General features: G+C 37.4%; 2 protein-coding genes across 7 annotated transcripts in view; one reads left to right on the top strand and one right to left on the bottom strand.

The window, feature by feature from the left end:
• Positions 1-24,091, top strand: part of LOC129763463 (acetylcholine receptor subunit alpha-like) — a 427,268-nt gene that overhangs the window by 55,624 nt on the left and 347,553 nt on the right. The gene's annotated exons all lie outside the window — the stretch shown is intronic.
• The window catches only part of LOC129761365 (uncharacterized), a 48,914-nt gene continuing 35,960 nt past the window's right edge, over positions 11,138-24,091 (bottom strand). Inside the window, exon 5 of the mRNA XM_055759085.1 lies at positions 11,138-11,435. Coding sequence (XP_055615060.1) covers positions 11,138-11,435 — 298 coding nt within the window. The remainder of the gene's footprint in view (positions 11,436-24,091) is intronic.

Genomic DNA, 24,091 nt, shown 5'->3' with positions numbered 1-24,091 from the left:
AATGTATTATAATTGTCCAATAGTTGTTTGTTTCAATAATCTAGAGAGTGGCCATCTTACCCCAGGTGGCCGTCTTTCCCGTTCTCCCCTATAGGTTGGCAGAATCAATGGAGGGATGATCTTAGAAGATGGTTTTACTCTATTATCCCCAAGGTACAATCAAGTCTTGCTCAATTTTCGTCTTTATCGTGTAGGTTTTGCTACTAACAATTTATGTAATTGTGGTCCAAGGTGTAATGTTATCGAGCATGTGGTTTGGTCATGTAAAAATAGTAGTAGTCGCGATCTCAATATAATGCTATAATACATGTCTTCCTAAGAAACCCGCTTAACTTCCTCGAATGCACTTGCCCATTCTCCTTTCCCTTTCCTGCACCTAATGAGAACAGTTCACTACAGCAGCTACACGAACTTCCCAAGAGAGCACTCATAGGATAGGATACTCAGTATACATCACCTGGTTATAAAGTTGTAATGTGGGGGGTTGTAATCCCCCACAAAAAATGTCCCGAACAACGTGACAAAGAAGGAGAAAATGATATTTTTATCTAGTATATATTTTAGTAGTCATAGATTTATTTGACTTAGGCTATTTGGACTTGTGTGTTAAAAATTATAAATGATGACTCCTTGTCTTCCTCTGCATAATTGAATGAACAGAACAAAAGGGTAGTAATGGGGCTTTGATGATATATTTGTGTACATTTTTGAACAGAACGTGGTTCCGGCTACTACCACGTTATCTCATCTAACTCATTTAAAGGATACAGGTTCATACAGGAAATGTTTTTTTTCAGGGTTTGGTGTATTTGATGTATTAAAAGAGAACAAAAATTGTAAGGGGTTGTATCTAGGACACGACCGCATATTTTCTACGTAGAACTACGCAATTACATTATGCAATCCACTTGTTTACCACTTCGAATATTATTTAAGAATGCATCGAAGTTTTTGTAATATTTTATGTTCTTCGTTACAAATAAATTTGATGAACGTCCTTTTACGTTTGATATGATGCCTAGGACTACCAAAATATGTGAACGGAAGAATTGTCAAACGATCATTGTATTTTACATTTCCTCTGAAATTATTGCAAATCTAATGTTTACGAAGTTCTCAAACCGCGAAAGTTCATTCACCTATAGTATCTGAAATGACATTTTCCCCAGGCTTCTCAGTTTAAAAGTACGTTTTAGGGAAACATATTCCGGTCTGCACAACGACAAGCGAGTACAAATGTACTCAACACCAAAAAATACCCACGACTTGTATTTGCAAAGCGGGTTTTCCCATGCTCATTCATTTTGAAGTCCGTGTTTGGGAAACACAGCTAAGTGGGAGAAAATATCCCCGACTTACATGTTTTGACAAAGCGGATTCCCCCAGGCACATTGATTTAGAAGTCCGTGTTAGGCAAGCACAGCTCGGTGGGAACAAAAATGCCTCCGACTTGCATTTATATTTGCAAAGCGTATTTCCTCAGGTACATCGATTTTGAAGTCTGTGTTGGGAAAACCGTAAATCGGGCCAATCAAAGCTTGGCAGTTAGGGCGTTTAGATAACCCTTGACATTTTACAGTTATTCAATTGTTCATCTCATGAAAAATAACATTTTATTAATTGTGATTGATGCAAACATCTTTCCGATCTATTCAGAAATACTAGAGTTATAAACATTCGAAATATGGGTAGAGTTAGCACACAAATCGGCAGAACAAATGTATGGGGAAAAGAAAATTCTTTCAGTTTTCATGAATTTAAACCGTTTAGAGACTAGCGAAATGTATTTTATAGCATATCAAACAAATCTTAGAGAATTTCCGATTCCATTGGTATGCAAATCATGAAAATTCGTTCACAGTGAAAATAGTTATTAACGTTAACTTTATTTCATAAAAACCTGTTTTTTTATTTGGAACCCTTCCTGAAAGACGTATTCTACGTCAAAAAACTTTTTTTGAATTTTTTTGAATAACGAAAAAACTCAATTTAAATGCAATTACTAGAAACAATCACAGTATTATGTCAAGATTTCGTCCTTGTCCCCAAGGCCCATATCTGTCAACTGTTTGTCTTCCGTAAGTTCCGCCTTACGATGACCCAGTATTGTTCGATTGGGCGAAGCTCTGGGGTGTTGGGCGGGTTCTTATCCTTAGAGGTCTTGTATGAACAATACAAGACCTTAGAGGTCTTGTATTGTTCATTAATCAGATCTACTTTGGAGTTCGCTGTCGCTGTATGGGATCCGTACTATCGGTTTGTCCCATCTGGTTGCCTTGAAACGACCCCTCAAACCTTCCCAGTTATAGAGATCTTTGTCAATTAATCGATCAAAATATTCTTGAAAACAGACGAAACGTAGCGAAAGTTGCTTTCTTCTCAGATGTTATTAAGTCTCAAATAGACTGCCCGCTGTGGTAAATGAACTGAATCGTCTTACTCTTAGAACTCATGAATTTCTTCGAATATCGTACATTTCGTACATGCCTATAACGAGCCTATTCGTAGTATGTATCGTGTGTTCAACCTCTGTTGTCATATTTTCGATTATCACTTGTCTTGGCCTGTATTTGAGTCTAGTGTAAAGTTGGAATAGGTCGTTTTTTTGTTGAAATAAGATTGTGCCATTTAGACTGTTTTCTGTTGACGCAAAAGATGAACAGGTTTTATGCGCATTTTTGAGAAAAAAAGAAAGCTTCAACCATACTAAAATGAGCCGTTTCTGCTCCAAATAAACAAATAAAGAAAATACAACTGTAAGCGAAATTCTACTCAAGTTTTTCTCTAAAGTCCACGGGTCAAATAAGTGTCACTATACATATTTCACTCAAAATTACAAACTCAAATCATTTGCGTATTATACCACGATTGCGCCAATTTGCTATATATTGAGCAACAATTAACCATAATTCATTCTTCTGCTGACCATAAAACTGACCAACGGAGAGAATATTCAATTGTGTGAAACTGTTGGTATTCTGGTTTGGGCAAAACAGAATCATTTTGTTTTCACCATCCTACCATTATTTCTTCCGAATATATAATTTGTGAAAGGTTGCCTTCGGCAGCAGTCGCCACATCAATAACGTGCGGAAACTAGACGAGAGGCGACAAGCTTTTCCAATATATTGGCCGAACAGAGTCGAACATGAAAGGCCCGAGCGCGTGATATCGCCATATCGAACCATCATCTGTGCACTCTGACCTGCGGTCATTTTTTGGCCTATTACAAATTTATATCGATGTGTGTTGGTGGCAGCCAAAACCAGTTTTGCGAGATGACCGGCCATCGGACATGCGAGAGATTTTATTTTCTCTGACACAGAGGTTACGGGTTGAAAACCAAAGGGCAGAGCTATGATTTTTAATGCGATAGAGCGGAAAAATCGGTCGGAAAAAAAAACTGAACCTTATCGGATAACAGGAATATGGTTGACGCGACAGCTGCACACAAAGGATATCGTTTGTGGTTTTGATATGTCTCCAATGTGATTTTTAACTTTGATTTCAAATTTCATGTTTCAAATTAAAATTAATTTGAGGTGAAATTCGACTCTGTAAACGTTAGATAAAAAGTCGAAGTGAATCAGAAGCAATACAACTGAGACTAGTTAGTTGATTCATACTTTTTTATGTATATTGAATGTAAAATGTATGAATTGTGCAACAATAAAACAAGTCGTGGCGTTCTCTGTTTTGAATCAATCCTAATAATATAGGGAAGGTAGAAGATGAAACGATATTGCAGGATATTTGAAATTTCTGCCGGATACGACAGAGTTATATGGAAAGGCTTCAAAATGGAGTGCCCTAATGCCGAATTGATTGAAATATCATCATCGTAGACCGATACAAATACCTGAAACCACAAGATTCACGATAGCAAAACAGTGAACAAAACCTTCCTCTGCAGAATCCTCCTTCTTCGTTTTACGACAACAACAAATCGAAAGGAGCGGGCTTAGCATTTTAGACGGTAACAAACCATCTTCTTGTTTGAAAACAGGCAAGCAGTGGAAAACCATCGCACATAACAGAGAGAGAGAGAAAGAGGCTGCTGGTAGAGCAATAAATTTGAAATTTTGATCAAAGAGATTTACTGATTTATTTACTTTCCTTTGTGCCACAGTTTCCTCGCTGCATGGCGCCGCTATATTTGCTCGCAAAGGACTCAGGACTCTATCTTTTGATTTGGAGACAGTAGCTGAGAAAACCTCGTTTTCAGGAGGGAATTCTAAAATTCACATAGAAACGCTCCAAGAAATGCTAGGTTCGTGCAACTCGTCAAGTGTTCCCATGACAGTCCGATGAAGATTATATGGCAACGGTGGGCTGTGCCTTCGCAGAATTTAAATAGAATTTTAATGTAGTTTTTGCTTATTAATGGAATCGGACGCCGAAAATTTGCACAAAATTGTCGCTGCGATGATGGATTATGTAAACGATTTTTATTCGTGAATTCATATTTTGTTTCTACTCTCGGTGGAACGTTGCACACCAATTAACTTGAGCTGAGAGCAAATATAACACGAAGCACGAAGTTGTTCCGGAACAAACGATCTGTTCCGTATTTTTTGTGTTCTCGTTTCGTTTTTAGTTTTTTATGTTCCAATTGAGCTACACAAAAAAAAATCTTGAAGATGTTGTATCGCATTGTTTTTAGTTTCTTGCAGATCTCTTTCGACCGTTTGAATTTTAGAAACGTATTCCCTTTGGTCGTTCGCAGGTTCCGAGAAAATTTTTTTTTTGTTTTCCATTAGGGGAACTTTGGTTAAGACGTACCGTGTCGGTAAAACGCACCACCATGAAAAAACATGAAAAACGCGGTAGTTGGCAGGATTTTTCTGTGCTTATAACATCCTTTTTTCATTATGAATACAATTAAATGTATTGTAGCACCAAAAACCACGTCTGTCTTACGTTCGATAAGCTGATTTGGATAGTTCCCTTTTGTTTCCCCTAATGGTTCCAACGAGAATTGTTTTATTTGGCAATAATTTTGTCGCGAGTGACATGTTAGGGAAAATTGGTCGTGATTCTTGAACATCTTGTAAATGGTTTGAGAACGACGTGTTCACTGAGAAGCATTGATGATATTTCCTCAAATAAGAAAAACCATTGAAAACAATCATTCTAATTGTATGCCAAGTTTATTGAGTTTATTAGGCATATACTGTGAAAATCTGCATCTGATTTTGTCGAAAATAATTGCTCGTCAGCTGTAATATTTTGCCCTGGTTGATAACAAGCTTGACTATTCTCAATATTCTCAAAGCTCCACATAAATCCCAATAAATGCACAAATTTCAGATAATTCTGTTGATTAATCATTCCTCAAAATTAATTAGTCTACATTTGTACGTTTTTTATATGCTTGATAATATTGTTATCTATTACTAGCTGAGCCGGCAAACTTCGTCCCGCCAAAAATTTGTTTTTTGTAATCAATACCTTCAAACATTCACGTTTTTTTTACTAAGCGCAAGTTCACGGGTCCAATCACAGAACTGTTCATTGATTGATCTTCTAATCGACTTTGAATTTACATTTTACTATAAAATTCCTAGTACTTCTACCAAAACTCATCATTATAATATCAGATTATTTTCAGACACAATTCTCGTTCAAAATTTTTCAACCACTTGCAAATAACATGTTTCTCCGTTACATGGAATAAATGATTGATGCAGAAAATATGATAGAATAACGACAGACATCCAAATTTAGTTCTGTTTGCTTGATTATTTCTTGAATTATGGAGAAATGTATCCTTCATTAGTATGGCTGGCTATTCACCATAGAAACGTTTCGTGTACCCTAAAACCTTCGCATGCCGTCAAATTTGGCTCCATCTGCTTGATTAGTTTTCGAGTTAAGTAGAAATTTGTCTTTCATTTGTATGGCAGACCCCCCCCTCCCTTAGGCAGGGGGGTGGAGTGTCAAACCACCATAGAAACATCTCCATATGCCTAATTTGGTTTCATTTGCTTGATTAATTCTCGAGTAATGCAGAAATTTGTGTTTCATTTGTATGGCAGCACCCCCCTTAGAGAGGGGGGCGGAGAGTCTGACCACCATAGAACCATTTATTGTACCCTAAAATTTCCACATGCGAAATTTGGTTTCATTTGCTTGAATAATTCTCGAGTAATGCAGAAATTTGAGTTTCATTGGTATGGCAGACCCCCCCCACCCTTAGAGAGGGGGGTGGAGAGACTAACCACCATAAAAACATTTATTGCACCCAAAAAAATATATTATTTAACACATATTAATACGCTTGTAAACAAAAATATTGGATTTAAAATTCCTTGGTGTTTTCGGCGTTTGGTAACAAAAAATGCCTCGAAAATTCGTGATTTACTGATGATTCTAACTGGTAGAAACATAACGGAAGCGGAAGATATAAGCAACGAACCAAGAATTACTCAAAATAAACGCTTCGATGTCGTTTGACATTTCGATCCGTTGTTGTCGTGCATTTTGGACACGCATATAGACATCTCACCTCGCTTATTTAAGAATGATGTGAAATGAATGCGTCTAGAATTTTCGTTATTCCTATTGGTTTGCTTATTCGTAATCGTTATTGCTCATTTCATTACAAAGAAAACAACCGTGGCTACGTAGTGGATGTGCAGAAACGTTGAAATATGTAGTAAAAATACATGTTTCATCCTGTATTACTTAACAGGGACTTGTTCGGACTTCCCCTATCCGAAATATCGATTGCTAATTCATGAATGAAAAAAAAAAATCTAAACGGCTCGGTTCTCTATAAAATTCTCTATAAAATAATATTGTCACATAAATCCTTTTAATCAGCACATCGAAACGATTCCAATTGAGTTCATGAACGCTTCGTTAATTTTAGCACCCACTTCAGCACAACTTCCCACGTACAGAGATAACATTCGCATCATTTAATTGCTGCGCTAATGTTGTCATCGGACGTGACGATTAATAGTGATTTGTTTGATAGGTCACCATAGTTTAGCATAGCTGTAATTCCACTAAAGAATCAATCATTTTTGTAGTGAATAACACATTGATCACAGAGGAAATGTTGTTTTTTGAATACTGATAGACGAAAGAGTTCCACGACTCGATTTTGTTGCTTCTTCAAATGCTTTTTCGGAGCTTCTTGTAATTAACAGCCCCAAATTCCCATATTGGATTATGTTCTTTTTTTTACTCTTTCATGGTCGCCTCTCAAAATGTTTCTGATTTTCCTTTCGATATTCCGGTGGGAGCTGATCTCTTTGCCAATTTTGTAGAAAATGGAACATATCTGATTCGTTGTAGGTGTAGAGGAGCGGTATTCAATCTTTTCTTCAAAGGAGCCACTAACACATGTTAGGCTTGGTGTTAAGGGTCGCAAGAAAATGAAATAGAAGGGTGGTAATCAGGACAGGGTCATCATGTCATGTAGGACTACGGAATTATAACCAGCGAGCAACAAACATTGTAGAAATCATAAATGAAACTCTTTAATACGAACATTTGGTAGCACTGACGCGGACTGATTAATAAATGCTTCCACTGAGTTAAACGTCAATTTGAGCAGAGCGACACTGAATGTACTGAATATTCAAGTAATTTTTCAGTATCTGTTAGCAAAATTACATTTCCAACGCTCCTAAAAGCAACACTTTCAACGGATATTAGGGAATCCGAGGGAGTAGCGGCATCGACAGCAACCGTCCATTGGAAATAAGTCATTCATGATTTATCAGTTTGCGATGCTTCCTAAATGGTCTCCTTCAAGGCCGGGTGTTGAGTTTAGTTTTCCAAATTAACCTGTTTCTAAACCTACACCCAAACTAGCGTTGGCAGAAAACACTTCATGTTCGGCAGAAATAATGCTTTTTCGTCTGCTGGAGGGTCAAATGCGCAAATAATGCTGTTTTAAAAATGGTTTAACGTATGGGCTGAAACCATTTTTAAACGTATGGGCGCTGTTGTATAAAGACGTGATAATATCACACCTATTATAAAATGAAGTTGTTGTTGTTGTTGTTGCTTTATTAAAGTGGCTTTGAAAAAATATTCTTATTCGCCATTGTTCAAATTAATTACATTTAGCAATTATATTTTAATTATACTTTTTTTTCGACTTTTGATGCTGTTCTCTGTTTCTTTTTTTTGTTTTTGTTACTTTTCATCTAAATTTTGTCAATTAATGTCACTTCTCTTAGGAAATTTAACACTTTCGTTTCTGCTTTCCGATCAGGAGCAAGTATTTCTTCTACCGTACCACATATTCCGTATCGGCTCCACGCATGGGTCAATCCTGGGGAGTCTGCCAGAAGATGCTTCACCGACATCCTCTCACCACAGAATATGCACGGATTTGCCTCCTTTCCTTCCAACAGATGTCCATGAGTCAGATATGTGTGTCCAATACGTAGCCTGGTCAATATTCTTTGTTCTTGCGGTTTTCCATAGTCCGTCCAGGGCATTGTTGTTGATTTGATTTCTCTTAAAAATTTGTCACTTCTTCTCCATGAGCTCTCCCATGCCTGGCGAATTCGGTGCCTCACCATCCGATCGACATCCTCTCTTGGGACCGGAATGCATGTCGTGGGGTGTGATTTCTTCCTTCCTTTTGCTGCCAACTCGTCTGCTTTCCCAACCGTGTTTGTTTTCCTGACTACATCAATTCCTCTGTGCATTTTGATCTGTCCATGAAGCAGGATATCCATGGAATTCCAGATTATCATCGATCGGGGATCGTTCCTACGATTTTCGAAGCAAAGTATGGGCGTGTCAATTGTGATAATATGTACTTTACTGATGAGTCCTCTATGAATGAGTCCACAGGATTTGGAGTGTTCAACGAATTTTTTAGCACCTCACACAGTCTTCAGTATCCTTGCTCAGTATATATTGCTGAATTGGCAGCAATACACTGGGCGCTGGACAGCGTCGCCTCACGACCTGTTGAACACTATTACATTGTAACGGATAGTCTGAGCTCTGTCGAAGCTATCCGTTCAGTGAGGCCGGAAAAGCACTCGCCGTACTTCCTTGAGAGAATATGAGAAATTTTGAGTGCTTTATCCAGACGCTGTTATGTCATTACCTTTGTCTGGGTCCCTTCACATTGCTCAATTCCGGGTAATGAGAGGGCTGACTCATTAGCAAAGGTAGGTGCAATTGAAGGCGAAATTTATCAGCGTCAAATCGCCTTCAATGAATTTTATTCTTTAGTTCGTAAAAATACCATCGTTAACTGGCAACGCAAGTGGAACGAAGATGAATTGGGCCGGTGGCTCCACTCAATTATCCCTAAGGTTAGCCTCAATCCGTGGTTCAAAAGTCTGGACTTGAGTCGGGACTTTATTCGCACCTTCTCCCGACTCATGTCCAATCACTGTTCGTTAGACGCGCTGCTTATTCGTTTTAATCTTGCCGATAGCAATCTCTGCGGTTGTGGCCATGGTTACCACGACATCGAACACGTTGTTTGGTCGTGCGAGTTGTATCTTGTCGCCAGATCGAATTTAGAAAACTCCCTTCGGGCTGGAGGAAAGCAGTCCAATGTGCCGGTGAGAGATGTGGTGGCTCGGTTAGACCTTGATTACATGTCCCAAATATATGTTTTCCTTAAAGCTATCGATCTTCGAGTGTGATTGTTCATACATCCTTTTCCCCTCCTTTTCGTCCTTCGCGAGCTATCGGTTCCCTTCCTACTAACATTAGAATAAGTTAAATTGTTAATACATATTAGATGTAAGGATAGTTTTAAGAATTGAGTGTGAAGTGTCAGTGTGAATGAGAATGTGAATGTGAATGTGAGTGCGAGTGTAAACACACATCTCCTTACATCCCAACCTTTTCCTAATGAAAATGTGTCAACCTTCTAAACTCGAGTCGACCGCGAGTAATCGGTTTCCTATTTCATTAACCATAGAATTAAGGAAACAACATGTTGATATATGCTAGTTGAAATATAGTTAAGAGTTTGGCTCCTTTAAACTTATGTAACTGAGCCTGTAAAAATAAACGGATTAATAAAAAAAAACTCGTCCGCCTTCTCATTGCCAGGAATCCCAGAATGTCCAGGAACCCAACAAATCGCTACGTTGACCTGGTGCCAAAATTCCTCCGCGCGTTGAATCCATAGGTGACAACTTCCATGTTCCAATGCTCTCATGCTACTCGCCGAATCAGTGAAAATAACCGTTGGTTCAATCGGATCTTTGTTGCGCCTTCCAGATCGCAAACGCTTCGGCTGAGAAAGCTGAGCATCCATCCGGTAGACGATATGTTTCACTCTTCTTTTTACTCTAGTGAGCACAACCGGCTACATTCTTGTCTACCGATCCATCCGTGTAAATTTTCCTGTAGTTCCTGTAGACTTCTTCGATGTGAGCAAGAAATACCTGTGGTGCCACAGACGAGCTCGATCCGGCGGGAATCTTCTTCTCCAAACTCCAATCCAAGCACGGCCTGGGGGTAAACCACTCCATGGAGCCAGTACGGAGCTTCCTTGCAATCGATGGTAGATCAGTAGATCATATCCCGTTAACTGCTTGTATTGAACCATAGCCCTCCTAACTGTCGGGTAGGATTCACGGGAGAGATTGATCCCACTGCCAGACGGTTGGCACAATTGATTAACGCCATAGCTGCGGCAAATTCCATAGGCAACTGTCTGGATTCCGCCATCAGAGATGGAATAGGACTTGTTCTCATGGCTCCCGTGCAGTTCCGAATCGCCTCATTATATGTCGGCTCTAGTTTATTGATGGCCTTTTTTTCCACCTCTGCTGTACATGCCAATGCCGTAGAATATCTTCGGGACAATCCATCCGTTCACGATATTTAATAAAGTCTTTCTGTTTGCGTTTCCACGTGGACCGCCGATTAATTTTAGTACATTCAGACGACTCTTGGTGCTCCGCTTTACTTCCTGTACATGGGGGATGAATGACAATTTATTATCAATCACCACCCCAGCAGTCTCGCTGATCTTGAAGGTTTGATTATCTTCATTTCAATTAACAGCCCATGAATTTTACTATAGCGTTTTCCAGCGTCACAGACAATACAGCTCCCTGCGGTACACCATTCGCCTGGTTACGTGACGACGACTGTTTTTCTTCCACTGCCACTCGGAAGCATTTGTCCTCTAGGAAGCTTTGTAGAAATGGAGGGTATCCTGCAGAATGCTCAAGCCGGATACCCTCCATTTCCGCAGGGTGTGGATTATCGGTTCTCTCCATACCTTGTCGTAGGCCTTCGAAAGGTCTAGCAGGGCACAGTCTACGTGCTTCCTGTCTTCCATTGCATCGCTAATGACTCTTTCCATCGTAGCTAGGTAAAGCTCGGTTCCCTTGCCAGCACGCGCTCCGCGCTCAGGTAACAACAACCCACGAGGTATGTGACAAGTCGACGATGCACCATACGAGCAATTTTCCCAAACAACTCTGTGAAGGATTAGGGAGAACGATAAAAAATAAAGTAAAGAGAGTCGATCGACGCGGTGACGCGTAGGGATTGTTAACCGGTTTTACCGTTACCGGTTTTATCGGTAATACCGGGCCATTTTCCATTACTGAATTACCGGTCATTTTACAATCAATAACCGGTAATATCGGTTATTTTTATTTTTACACTATAAAGAATATTTGCCTTTATGCCGCTTTGAAATATTACTCGAGAATCAAATAAAATCGAGAAAAAAAACGCGCCGATTCTAGGTTCTCTGAACTTCAGTTCAAAAATCGCTACCCGATCTGAAAACGAAACAAAAGATAAGCTTCAGTGATGAAGAACTGACAGCGATGAAGGAATTGGTTGATGCCCTCAAACCAGTTCTGGTCGCTGTTGAACCCTTAATGAAGCTGATGCCAGATTGCACTTTATGCTAGAGCAGCTATCGGAGCAACCATCAGGAACTTTGAAGCAGCTGCTGGAAGTCCTGATTGGAAGGATTGCAGAAAAACGTTTCGTATATGCAGATTTGTTTCCGTACATGAATAATCATTCTGCTCGTGGTGGTAACACAATTCATGATGATTTTGGCGTCTTCTATCCAATGTCACGGACTGCATTGATCAAACAGGCATTTCAAATTGTTCCTGACTAAATCAAATTTGACGATAATGATATTGATTCAGTAGCTGGACAACAGGAGGAAGAAATCCTGCGAAACCTGCAGAACAGTTGAGCATCAACTTGAACGACGATTGCAACAATGAAAAGTATCAACGTCCAGTCCAAGTTCAACGTCAATTAACGGATTGATGAAAAGCCTCGGACAAGAGTTTTCGTACAGAGGGCATCAGAGGCAAATACATGACAATCAGGGTTGCCACATTTAACTCTGTATTTTTTTTGGTAAAAATCTGTATACCTGTATTATTAGCAAAAAAAATCTGCATAAAAAATCTGTATCGAAAAATTAAGGAAAACAAAAATGAAATGTAGGTTTATTTTGTTGAAGTCGTATCAATTCAACAAAGTAAATCATAAAAAGGTTCTATTCTTCTAATCCTCTGAATTGTATGTTGTTTATACACTTTGCTTTAAAACTTTTCGTCCATATCATCCTTGAAGCTCCTCCTTGAGCCGATACATAGTTTTTCGCTTCCAAAATAGTGTCTGTAATTGTGGGGGCAAACCGATTCCCGGTTTTCGTTGGCATGCGAAAATACTTGCTCTACAGACGCTGATGAATGTTATCAAAAAGGCGCCTTTCGACATCCAACAGCTGGGACCAAATTATTCCTGACTCACTCAATTTTTGCCCAATAAGATTCGTCTTGAGTAGCCTGAATTCGTTCCCCAAGCCTAGTCTATTACTTCAACAAATTGTGGAATTTGGCGTATCAAATTATTTAGGTTTGGTAATTTGACGAAAATTTGAAGGGTTTATCAAGGCCGTAGTTTTGATAACCGGATCGCTGAAATCAAATTTGAAATTTCTTTGAAATCTGTTTCACGAGTTTAATATAGAAATCACAACAAATCGAATTGAAGGTCAGCTTCCTAGCTACATCCAATATTTTTTCAGCTTCTTCTTCCCGATACCAACGTAAACATTCTCAGGCTTCTTCAGAACGTGTTCAAAATCTTTCACATTATAATCAGCATTAACGAATCGTTGCACGTAGCTCTGAAATCATAAGTTACCCGACATGATCAACAATAATATATTTGTCTCATTATAAAGTTCGCAAAATTGAGAACTTTCTGATTGAAAAGTGGAATGACTTCATTGATGAGCGATAGAACAATGTTTAGGAACAGCATAACCGATTTAGTCATAGGACAGTTTAAATGAGTGTATGGTGTATGGTGGATGTATGGTGGATTGATTATGGTCATACTTGACTTGGAATGAATAGAATAGTTTAAGCTCTTCGATTCGCTCAAGATTTCGCTTAACAACTGCCTCCAATGAAAGCCATATTGTTGCGTTGTGTTCTACTTTTTTTTTGTGAATCAAGGTATCAATGTATGCGCAGTAATAAATTCAATATTTAAAATTGAATTTAAAAAAATTCTATATTTTTGCTGAAAATCTGTAATTCTGTATATACAGATTCTGTATCTGAGATTTGGCGAGAAATCTGTAAAATACAGAATATTCTGTATATGTTGCAACCCGGATGACAATGGTATTCGATACTCTTCGTGCGGTACACCCTACATAATTGGACTCTGAACGGGCGTTTTCCTCTTTTGGAAATTTTGTTAATGAGATCCGATCGAGATTAGAAGTCAACCAAATTAACATTCTCTGTGTCCTTAAGTATTACTTTAACACTAGGTTTACACGTCATTTTCACGCATTTCGAATTGTATATGGAAAATTACAAAAATCGGCTGCATTTATATTCCATCTCCACATATTCCACTTTTATGAATTGATCGAGGTAAGTAATTGATCGCGTGTTCGTAGAGATAGGTATATAAGAAACGTCCGCAAACCTAGTGTTAATCAGCAAAAACTTGCAAAATGTTTATTTGTAAACTGATCATTATAAATAAAAGTCGTTCCTTCATTTTAAATTTTAGTAGGTTTTTTACCGATAATTTACCGGTTTTACCGGTAATAAAATTTTCATTACCGAATAACCGGTTATTGAAATTTTGGCACGGTAATGCAATCCCTAGTGACGCGGGAGGACAAACGTGCCTCCTGACGGAAACAAAAAAAAGTGTTGTTATTTTTTTTATAAAAGAAATTGTCTTGGACGCTCGGTCCGCTTCATTTGGTGACAGCTTATTCAAATGACAGTTTATTCAAATTAAGTTATTATTCATAAACTAGCGCGAGTGCTTACGCGGTGTTTATCAAAAAAAAAATAAAGAGACAAAAGTGATTGTTCCAGAAAAGACGAAATTTTGTGTTATCACGTGACTGTGTGAAAACCGCGGAAGTTGGGCCAGTCATTTTTCGTGTACTTGACAGTCTCTGATGTATTATATTATACGAGAACTAATGTGAATGTGCTTTGTTGGAACAGTTAAATTAGAAGAGCATATCGGAACTATGACTTTTGATCGTTTCTTGAATGAGTGAAGTGGCGGTAATAATCTGAAAAGTATAATAACTGATTAAAATGTGCCGACGAACGTATTTTGTGATGTGCTAGACTCAATTTGAAACCTGCGAATGGAGCTATCAAATTGAATATTGTACTTTGAACAAGGGCACGACACTGATCCTCGGAGTATCTGGATAAACGATTGAAAAGTAAACGCCTACTGCCGGTATTTGAGAATGGATTACAACGCAGACGGACAGTTTCGATGATATATTGATATATTGGTGTTGGTGTTTTTTCTCAAAAGCGGCGTCAATACGAAGGCGCTGGCGGTTCAAGGTGATCTGCATTTAGTCGATAGGCAGAAAGACGGGGAAGTATGGCAAACCATCTGTTGGCGAAAGGAGGCGGACAAGAACGAATATCAATCCAGAGGAGCATCAATTTCGGTAAGACTAGACATAGGTAAAGCAATTCTCATTACGTTTCCATTTTCTAAATTTCTCACGCCATGAGAATCAAGAGTTCAGTTTATTCAATTCAGAGTTCAAGTATAATTGTTTAGAAATTCATATTATGACAACGAATATGACTGCAATATGTGTACCAAGAAGACACTCAGCAGAGCCAATTTATTTTCAAAAAAAAAAAAAAAAACACACACAAACAAAACGTAAATTATATTTTATCTTTTAGTTTCATCGTAATTTTAGTTATTGAACCACGTCTTGTAGTCCTAAATACATTGTATTCAATACATTGATGACGGTGAGATAGAATAAGACTGTAGAAATATTCTTCCGAAAAATCAATCGTAGAAGAAAATTGTAGCGTTCTAAATAGGATTCATCATTCTTTAAAACAAAATCCTACGAGAGATCCAATTTGGTCATAACTTCTCGTGGATACTCAAAACGGCAAATAAAATAAAGCGAAAATGTCAGACTTACCAATAATACAAGACTGACTTATAATATTTGAATGGCAACCAAAATTAATTTCCCTTCAATTCTGTAAGAACTGATTATTCATTTTAAGATACATAATCATATCTCCTATACGTTAATTGTATGATTAGGGCAATATGGGAAAGGTACTTATCGATAATTTAAAAGGGTGTGATTCTAATTTAAACAAACACACTTTTAGGTGGGATTTAAAAAAAATGTAAAATGTTGAGTCATATTTGTCTACAGCCAATTTATTACAAGAATGTGTCCATCAATCGCAATAATAGCTTTAGAATGTACCGAATGGCTGGAAAAACCAGGAATGCATTCCTGTAAGGACATGTATACCCCAATACTTACATGAAGGTCCATAGCACCTCGAAATGTGGGAACTTAAAATAAAGAAATACATATTCATGCAAGAAAGCAAAGAAGATAATGAGAGAGGAATTCATACCCTCAAAATATATAATGAAGGAAATGAAAAATTAAAGAAGGGAATATTCTCCAATAAATGAATTAACAATATAATCAGTAAAAAAAAAAAATGAGTGGGTTATATCTATGATATAACCGCAAGGTTCACGTGGAACTACCTTAGCTTAGCAATCATTCGTTTGTATTGATTAAATTCTTGATTGAATGAAACAGTTTCCAAATTCAATTGAGTTCAATATATTTGCTCTGTGAGTGAAAAAAATGAACAAATGCCGTGTAAAGTCAATTCATTTATTGTGATTGATTGTTCTTCGTTACAAGTAAATTTAATGACGGACCTTTTACGTTTGGTATGATGACTAGAACAAAATATATGTACGGAAGAATTATCAAACGTTTGATGAACCAGCCTAAGGCTGAAAATCTTTCCAATAAAGAAAAAAAAAATTATCAAACGATTATTTTATTTTACATTTCCCTCTGAAGTTTACATCCCAAAAGTGTACATACTTCTCGAATCTCGAATTTGCTTGAAACTGGGAAGTTCATTCGCTTCTAGTGGCTGCACGATTTTCCCAGGTTCCTAAGTTTAGAAGATCATGTTAGGACAGACATATTCCACTCTGCACAAAGGCAAGCGAGGACAAAAGTACTCGCAGTTTGCATTTATTTGCAGAGCCGATTTCCCCAGAAACCTCGGTTTTGAAGTCTGTGTTAGGGAAACACATTTCAATCGGAACAAAAATACCCCCGATTTGTATGAATTCGCAATGCCGATTTCCCCACGCTTCATGGATTTGAAGTCTGTGTTAGGGAAACACATTCCAGTCGGAACAAAAATACCCCCGACTTGCATGAATTTGAAATACCGATTTTCACCTTGGTTTAGAAATCTATTAGGGAACACATTTCGGTGGGAACAAAAGCTCCCCCTACTTTCGTGTGTTCTTTTTCTTCTTTTTGGCTTTAAGAGGGTTTAAACTTTTCAGTTCACTCGCCTCTAGGCTCTTTCGTGTGTTTGCAATGCCGATTTCGCTGCTTGGTTTTAAAGTCTGTGTTAGGGAACATTTTTCGATGAGAACAATAGTCCCCCTACTTTCATGTATTTGCAATGCCGATTTCCCCAAGGCTGCTTGGTTTTGATGGCTGTGTTAGGGAAACCGTAAATCGGGCCAATCAAAACGATGCAGTTAGGGCGTTTAGATAACGCCTAATATTTTACAGTTATTCAATTGTTTATCTAATGAAAAACAACATTTTGTTAGTTGCGATAGATGCGTAGAAATATCAAGTGATGCGCACATCTCTCCTATCCAGTACGAAATGTTCGAGCTATAAGCATTCGAAATCTTTCATTTTTTCCTGCATGTTCTGTGTTTAGGTTTTCATTTTACCCTCCATATATTCCGGTTAGACGTAGTCCCACGTCAAAAGAAGTAAATAAGGAAATAATAAAGAATGTTTTTAATTATGCTGTAAAAGTCAATGACGAATATTGATAAGACTTTTTGGGAACCTTTTAGGGGATATGATAATTTCAGTTTCAATTTAGAATTACGGAATTACAGAATTGAAGGATTCAGTTTCACTGCATCCCGAAATTAAGAACACTTACTGAAAATTCATCTGTTCAGTTAAATCAAAACAGATTGAATTTACATAATCGATTTTGGATCAATAGCGTTGAATTCTGTTTGACATCGTTTTTTTTTGGTATAAATTGTCAAGGAGAACACATTGGTGGATTTTATATAAAAAAAGCTTTCGGAATAGATATTATAGCAAACAAAAATATTTTGAGGAAATACTTTTACATGTTTACATAAAAAACTACTGCAATAATATGTTTCAATTAGAGAATTTATAAGATTATACTATTAATAAAAAAGAGGAAAACTATATATTATAAGGAATATATGAGGATTAACCTTACGATCCAATTTAAGAGAAAACTCTTCCAGTTTTCCCTAAAACTCATTGAGTAGGGGGAGATGCAGTGACCTGACATTGGTTTCCCGAGGTAGAATTTTACTGAAAAAGCATGTCATAGGATATAAGTATATGAATTGATCTTTTTAATGGGAAACGTTCCTACTAGAGATAGGGAAAATCCAACCAAGGATTTTCGAATAGGATTGTTGAAATTTTCCATACGAATGGGAAAAACCCAAAACTTGTTCCAGGTAGCGAATAAGATAGTTTTAGTTTTCTTAGAGCACTTTACATTCTCTGTGAAGGATTAGGGAGTACGATAAAAAATAAAGTGAAGAGAGTCGATCGTCAGCGACGCGGGAGGACAAACGTGCCTCCTGACGGAAACAAAAAAAAAGGGTTGTTATTTTTTTATAAAAGAAATTGTCTTGGACGCTCGGTCCGCTTCAGACTCAACTAGACTTTTAAGAACATTTTACACTTCACTGGTCAAAAATACTGTTTCCCTTTTATGCTGAAAAATTCTAGTGATATGCCAACACGGCCAATAAATGTATGCAAGATCACTAATCGACCTTTGTTGAAAGCAACCATAGTTTGAGATACAAGTTTTAAAACTAATCGCGTAGTACAACCAAACATTTTTCTTGTTGAAAGAAATAGGAAGGTTATTCGTTAAAATACCAAAAATCCTCTCGATAAGAAGCCAAACGAAAGGAATCGTGTGTTACTATGCTCAAGCTATTTAGCATAATGTTCACCGACGAAATCACAAAAACTTTTCAATTATTCTACACGCACTCACAATTGACAGACAAACTTTTTCTCCGTGAATTCTCTGCAAAATTTAAACCCATATTTCCAATAATATAAAAATTATTGAAAACAATGGCAAAACAATAATTTTATTCTCTTCATACTCAAAATACGATACACATTGATAAAAAGACGGGACAATAACAAATGGTCGAAAAACACGGTACTACCCCGTTTAAAACGGTATCAAAACGGTTCGGTCAGCCTACCCACTTCCTTTATCTATTTAATAGCGTATAAAATCAACAATCCGTACGTGTGATTGAATCATACACAACCATTCTGCACATAACGGTATGAAAACCAACGTGGTAGGGGAACGGGGGGTAAAACGCGCCGTCGAGGTAAAACGCACCTCTTGAAATATCATGGAAAATTAAATAATTGGCAGGAATTTTTCGATGCTCATAACATAATTTCTTATAGTAAATACTACTGAATATATGCTAACACAGCAAACCTCATCTTGCTTTAAAATATAGCAATGTATGAAAAACTGCATGATTTAATGCAACTTTGGCTGCTTCTGCCATAAAACTTTTGAAGCACTATATGGCTAATTTAAATTATGGAAACTTCATAATATTCCTATATTCATAAGCTATCGAATGAGTTTGAATCAACAAATCTCGCGTAACTTTTGAAAAGGTCCAATGTAACATTTTCGTCAACTCGAGAAAAACGAAGTTGAAGACCCGAACATTAATCTGCGAATTGTATTGAAAGGTATCGATCTCTATCGCTACTTTCACCACTAGCAGTCAAGAATAACTCTGAAAAACCAATCGTAACTGTTGTTCAGTGATTTGAGCTCAAATTTGAAGCCTAGGAACAAAAAATGTTACATTGGACGTTTTGACTGCCGCGTTGGTACATTGGACATATTACGTTGCACGATGCGAATCTGAAACTAACTACTAAACAGCAATTCAAATATCAGCATTTCGTTCTAAAGACATATTATTGTTGTTGTCACTCGTTGAATTGCACTGAAATCGCTAACAACGCCTGCAAGAAACAAAAACCCAAAACGACCGAAGTACGACTTTGTGTTGTTTTGACTGCTTTGTTACTTCGGACGTTCCGAGCGTCTGAGGAAAGTGGCGTCCGAAGTAACAGCCGAGTGCTTAAAATACGAATCTGCACATTGGATATTTTTTGTATCGGCGATAAAAAGATGAAGAAGATAGATACATGAACGATTGTTTTTGTAATGCATTCAATGATTGAAAACTAAGAGCGTGCATCCATAAACTCGATTTGTTTACTTTTGTTACATAGGACCTTTTCAAAAGTTAAGCGAGAAATGTTAAAAGTTTATTTTTTTTTTGAAATGCGATTTTCTCAACCAAATAACAGAAGTTTTTCTCCAATTCTTATGGGCATATACCCGTTTTCACATACCTGTTTTTGAATAATGTAATGAAAACTGGAACGAACATAATTATTACAATGTTTCGCACTACTGAAACCCATCCAATAACCTAAACCTAACAATTACAATAAAAACTCATACTTAAATAACCGAAAGTCTGCCAGGACTTCTATGTACAGCGGCACGTAGAGATTTTTTTGTGAACAGCGGCACGTAATAATACATTTGTAAATATGAAATATTGAAATGAAAATTCCTCGGAGTCTCTGGTTCGACAACAAAAAAGGCTCGAAAATTCGAAAGCATCTGATATTCCTAGCAGGCGAGAAACGTATCTGAGGCCGGGGTTCACAGCGAATCAAGATTTAATCAAAAGATATGATTCGAAGTCGTTTGGCATTTTGAACCGTTGTTGTGGTGCGTTTTGGACACCATATAGATCATTTTACCCCGTCTGTTATAGGAATGCATACAATATAATCTTGCAGAATTTTCATCATTTTTATTGGTTTTCTTCATTCGTAACCATTTTAGTACACATGATTACAAAGAAAACAGACGTGGCTACGCTTTTAATGTGAAAAAACAATGAATAATGTAGTAACAACACATGTTTGGGCCTTATTTGCTTAAGGTGGGCATTTTACCCCCTGTTACCCTACGTCCTATTTATTATTTCTCTTCTGCTTTGCTCCAGCTCATCAGTGCAAGTTCCGCACTATGTTTACTTCGCGCATATTCTGAGATGAAAAATTTTGATGAAAGGTATACTGCCTACGAAAAAAATACGTTTCTTTTCGAGAATATAAAGTTGAAATATTGAATCGACTGGCGCAATGTACGAGCGAGCTGAAAGAAGTTCCGGGAAGAGTGAAGAAGATCGTTCGTCAAGAAATATCTTATTTCTGATAAGTTGTAAAACAAAGAGCGAGTACGTTTTGATTGTTGAATCAACGTGATTCGAGTTTGCATCTGCACAGTGGCGTCAAGTGAGGTTTTCGCACGCGGGGCGGAAGAGTCAATTTGCGCCCCTGACCCCCCGACAGAGTGGGAGAATCAATCGTATTTATTCAATTAATTTATATTCATTTGGTACATTCTGCACCCCTCAATCGTGTACCCGGGGACGGTCCGATGTTCTAGGTCGTCTAAAACATTCCAATTGATCGATATACCATTTCAACTACGACTTGTGCAATGTTCATAGCAAGAAATTTTACCCAAAATGGTTCATGTAGTACGCGTGTTATGCTGGATTTGAGTTCATATAAACATCAAATTTTATAGGTTCTCCAAATCATTTTAAACTTCAGAAGAGCATAGAGTCAATGTGCTCCATTGTCTTTAATTCACATGAATATAAAACCAAAGTAATCCTGCTTCCGTATTCATCAATGGAACATTAGTTTCTCATGGTCACTGAAAGGACTTTTAGTTCTAAATAGTATTAATATTACGCATGCTATTAAGCATTACGTATGCCTTTGGGGTTGGTGGTTTTGGTGACCAGGTCTACAAATCAACCCCTAATTAATGCTCATGCTAATTAATACAAGTTCTTATATGAAACTTTCAAGATACTGTATAGGTCGTGTTATATGGATTAATTTTATAAGAATGACTAATATTTTAGTAGAAGGTATTATTGTTGTAATTTGTATTAATAATTATTGATTACACTTGATACTTACTGATTTTTATGTCTATTTATTGATTCGAAAATGATGTCCAGTTTACTCACATAACTAACCGCAAAGTTTTTGAATTGATATTTTGTATGAACAAAATATAGATAAAAAAATTAAATAATTTTGGCTATAGCGGTCGATGGTACCACTTCATTCTTGAAAAGGGTTATCCTGCCCAAAATAATTTGAGAATACCTGACCTAAAATCTCCTATTTGACGAATAGTTCGTAATAAGAAGAGATAATACATACTTTGCATGAAATGCAATTGCGCTATAGTGTTGATTTTGCAAGCATGCAAACTGTTTTTTTTCACGTAGAACTACGTCTTTCGTTAAGGGTGCCAAATCAGAAAACAGGTCACGTTTTTATGAAATAACGTTAACGTTAATAACTATTTTTGCCGCGAACGGATTTTGGCGATTTACATACCAAACGAATTGGAAATTCCCTAAGATTTGTTTAATATGCTATACATTAAAATTCCATAGTCTGTATATGGTTTAAATTAATGAAAACTGGAAGCATTCCCATTTCCTCATACATTTGTTCTGTCCATTTGTGTGCTTTCCCGCACAGAGCTGTCAATAACGAGCAACTTATCGACGAGCAACGAAGAGGAAATCGTAAGATGTAAAGTCTCTGTGAACTAAGGAAAAGAAGAAAAACGAAGGAGAATATTGCCTAGAGTATAAACAGTGGAAATCGCTGAGGCAAACTTTCATTCTTCGTGAGGAAATCGACTGAACAACATCGTTGCTGGGTGAGCTGGGCGGCGAGAGATCGAATGCCTTTCTCAAGGTACTGGGGGTGGAGGAGTGATATTATGGATAAAGTAAAGTTTTCCAAGGGCATTTTTGAAGGTTAGAGACGATTGAACTGAAGAAGTTTAAAGTATCAAGCAAGGAAGGAAGGCAAACTTTCAGTATCGTTCTGTATACAAAGCAATGGATATTGCTCGTTCTTCCTTGTTTTGTGTCATCACATGTCATCGTTTCGGATTGAGCTGTGGACGCGACCAAATTACTTACTCGCTGATGTCATGGCAATCATTGCATAAAACTGATGCCATTGCATTAAACTGATACCATTGCATTGCAGTCGTAATGATAAATATAAACAAGGAGGGGAGATAGCGGGAGGGAAATATTTACGCTAGGGTAAATAGGGTCGTTCTGAAATATTGTATATGATTTGGTTTCGCTTGCCAGTAGCAAAACTTTCTTCACTAAGGATGACAGCTGCGCTTATCTCGAGCATGTATTGTTCTGCGAGCACAAGAATGGATCATCAAACAATTATCGTCATATGATTCTACAATAAAAAGAAAAATTTCAGGGTGTCCAAACTGGTAGAAAGGTTATTTAAAAATGTTCATAGCAGAATAAAATAACATCCGCAGTTATAAACAAGCGACTTGAATTAAACTACGGCGTAGTTCTACGTCAACAATGCGGTCGTGTCTTGAACAAAACCTCCTATATTTTTTTCCAAACATTCTTTCTCGAACAGGATAAAAAAGTAAGGAATACCTCTTTTTTTCTTAATAATTCAATTTGGGTTGGACGATCCTGACATAAGAAGTAATAAAAGCAACAAATTAAAGAGAAATAGCTTTACAATACAAAAATTGTATAATTTCAATATCAAAGTAATACTTGATCAGTGTTGTTATAGTATTGTAATAATGTTGTGGGACCTAATCAACAATTATTCCAGAATTCTAATACGTAGATAACTGTATAAATCAGTGCATGAATACGTCAGTTTGACAGTGTTTTTTCAGAGTTTTCCCATTTGTTGTAATTTCCACACGTCTCTATTCAAATTTTAACGAATGGGAGCTGAAGCCAACCATAAGAAAACGTCAAATCAGAGGTAAGGCATCGTGCATTGATTTATTGATTTCTTTTATCCCACATTCTTCGTGAGTGCGAAAAACATAGCAACGGAGATTGTCAACACTACAAACTACACTACAAACACTACAAAACTGACCCACATTGGCTGAAGACTCTATGTTGTTCGTTGGCACGACCAATTTTGGAGACTGCTTTGTTGGTATGGTTACCTCATCCATTCACATGGAGTTCAAGAATAGGGAGTGTTCAACATAAGTTTTTCAGGCTTGCATTACGTCACATACCATGACAAGATCCACTAAACTTCCCATTGTATCCGGAGCGTTGCAATCTGCTCAGACTGGACAATTTGTAGCGTCGCATGATGGGCAAAAAAGAGGCATAGTAGAAAAGAGATCAGTGAATTGAGCTGGAGCTTGAGCTTGGGTAGACTGTACAATTCGTAGTTGCTCTCCGTGATTGACCTGAACCAACCAAATTGCACACAGAACACTCAGAATGACGCTTGGGACTAGCAAATCATTCT

Source organism: Toxorhynchites rutilus, chromosome 1, assembly GCF_029784135.1.
Source record: "Toxorhynchites rutilus septentrionalis strain SRP chromosome 1, ASM2978413v1, whole genome shotgun sequence".
NCBI lineage: Eukaryota > Metazoa > Arthropoda > Insecta > Diptera > Culicidae > Toxorhynchites > Toxorhynchites rutilus.
This window is presented reverse-complemented; position numbering and strand designations above follow the sequence as displayed.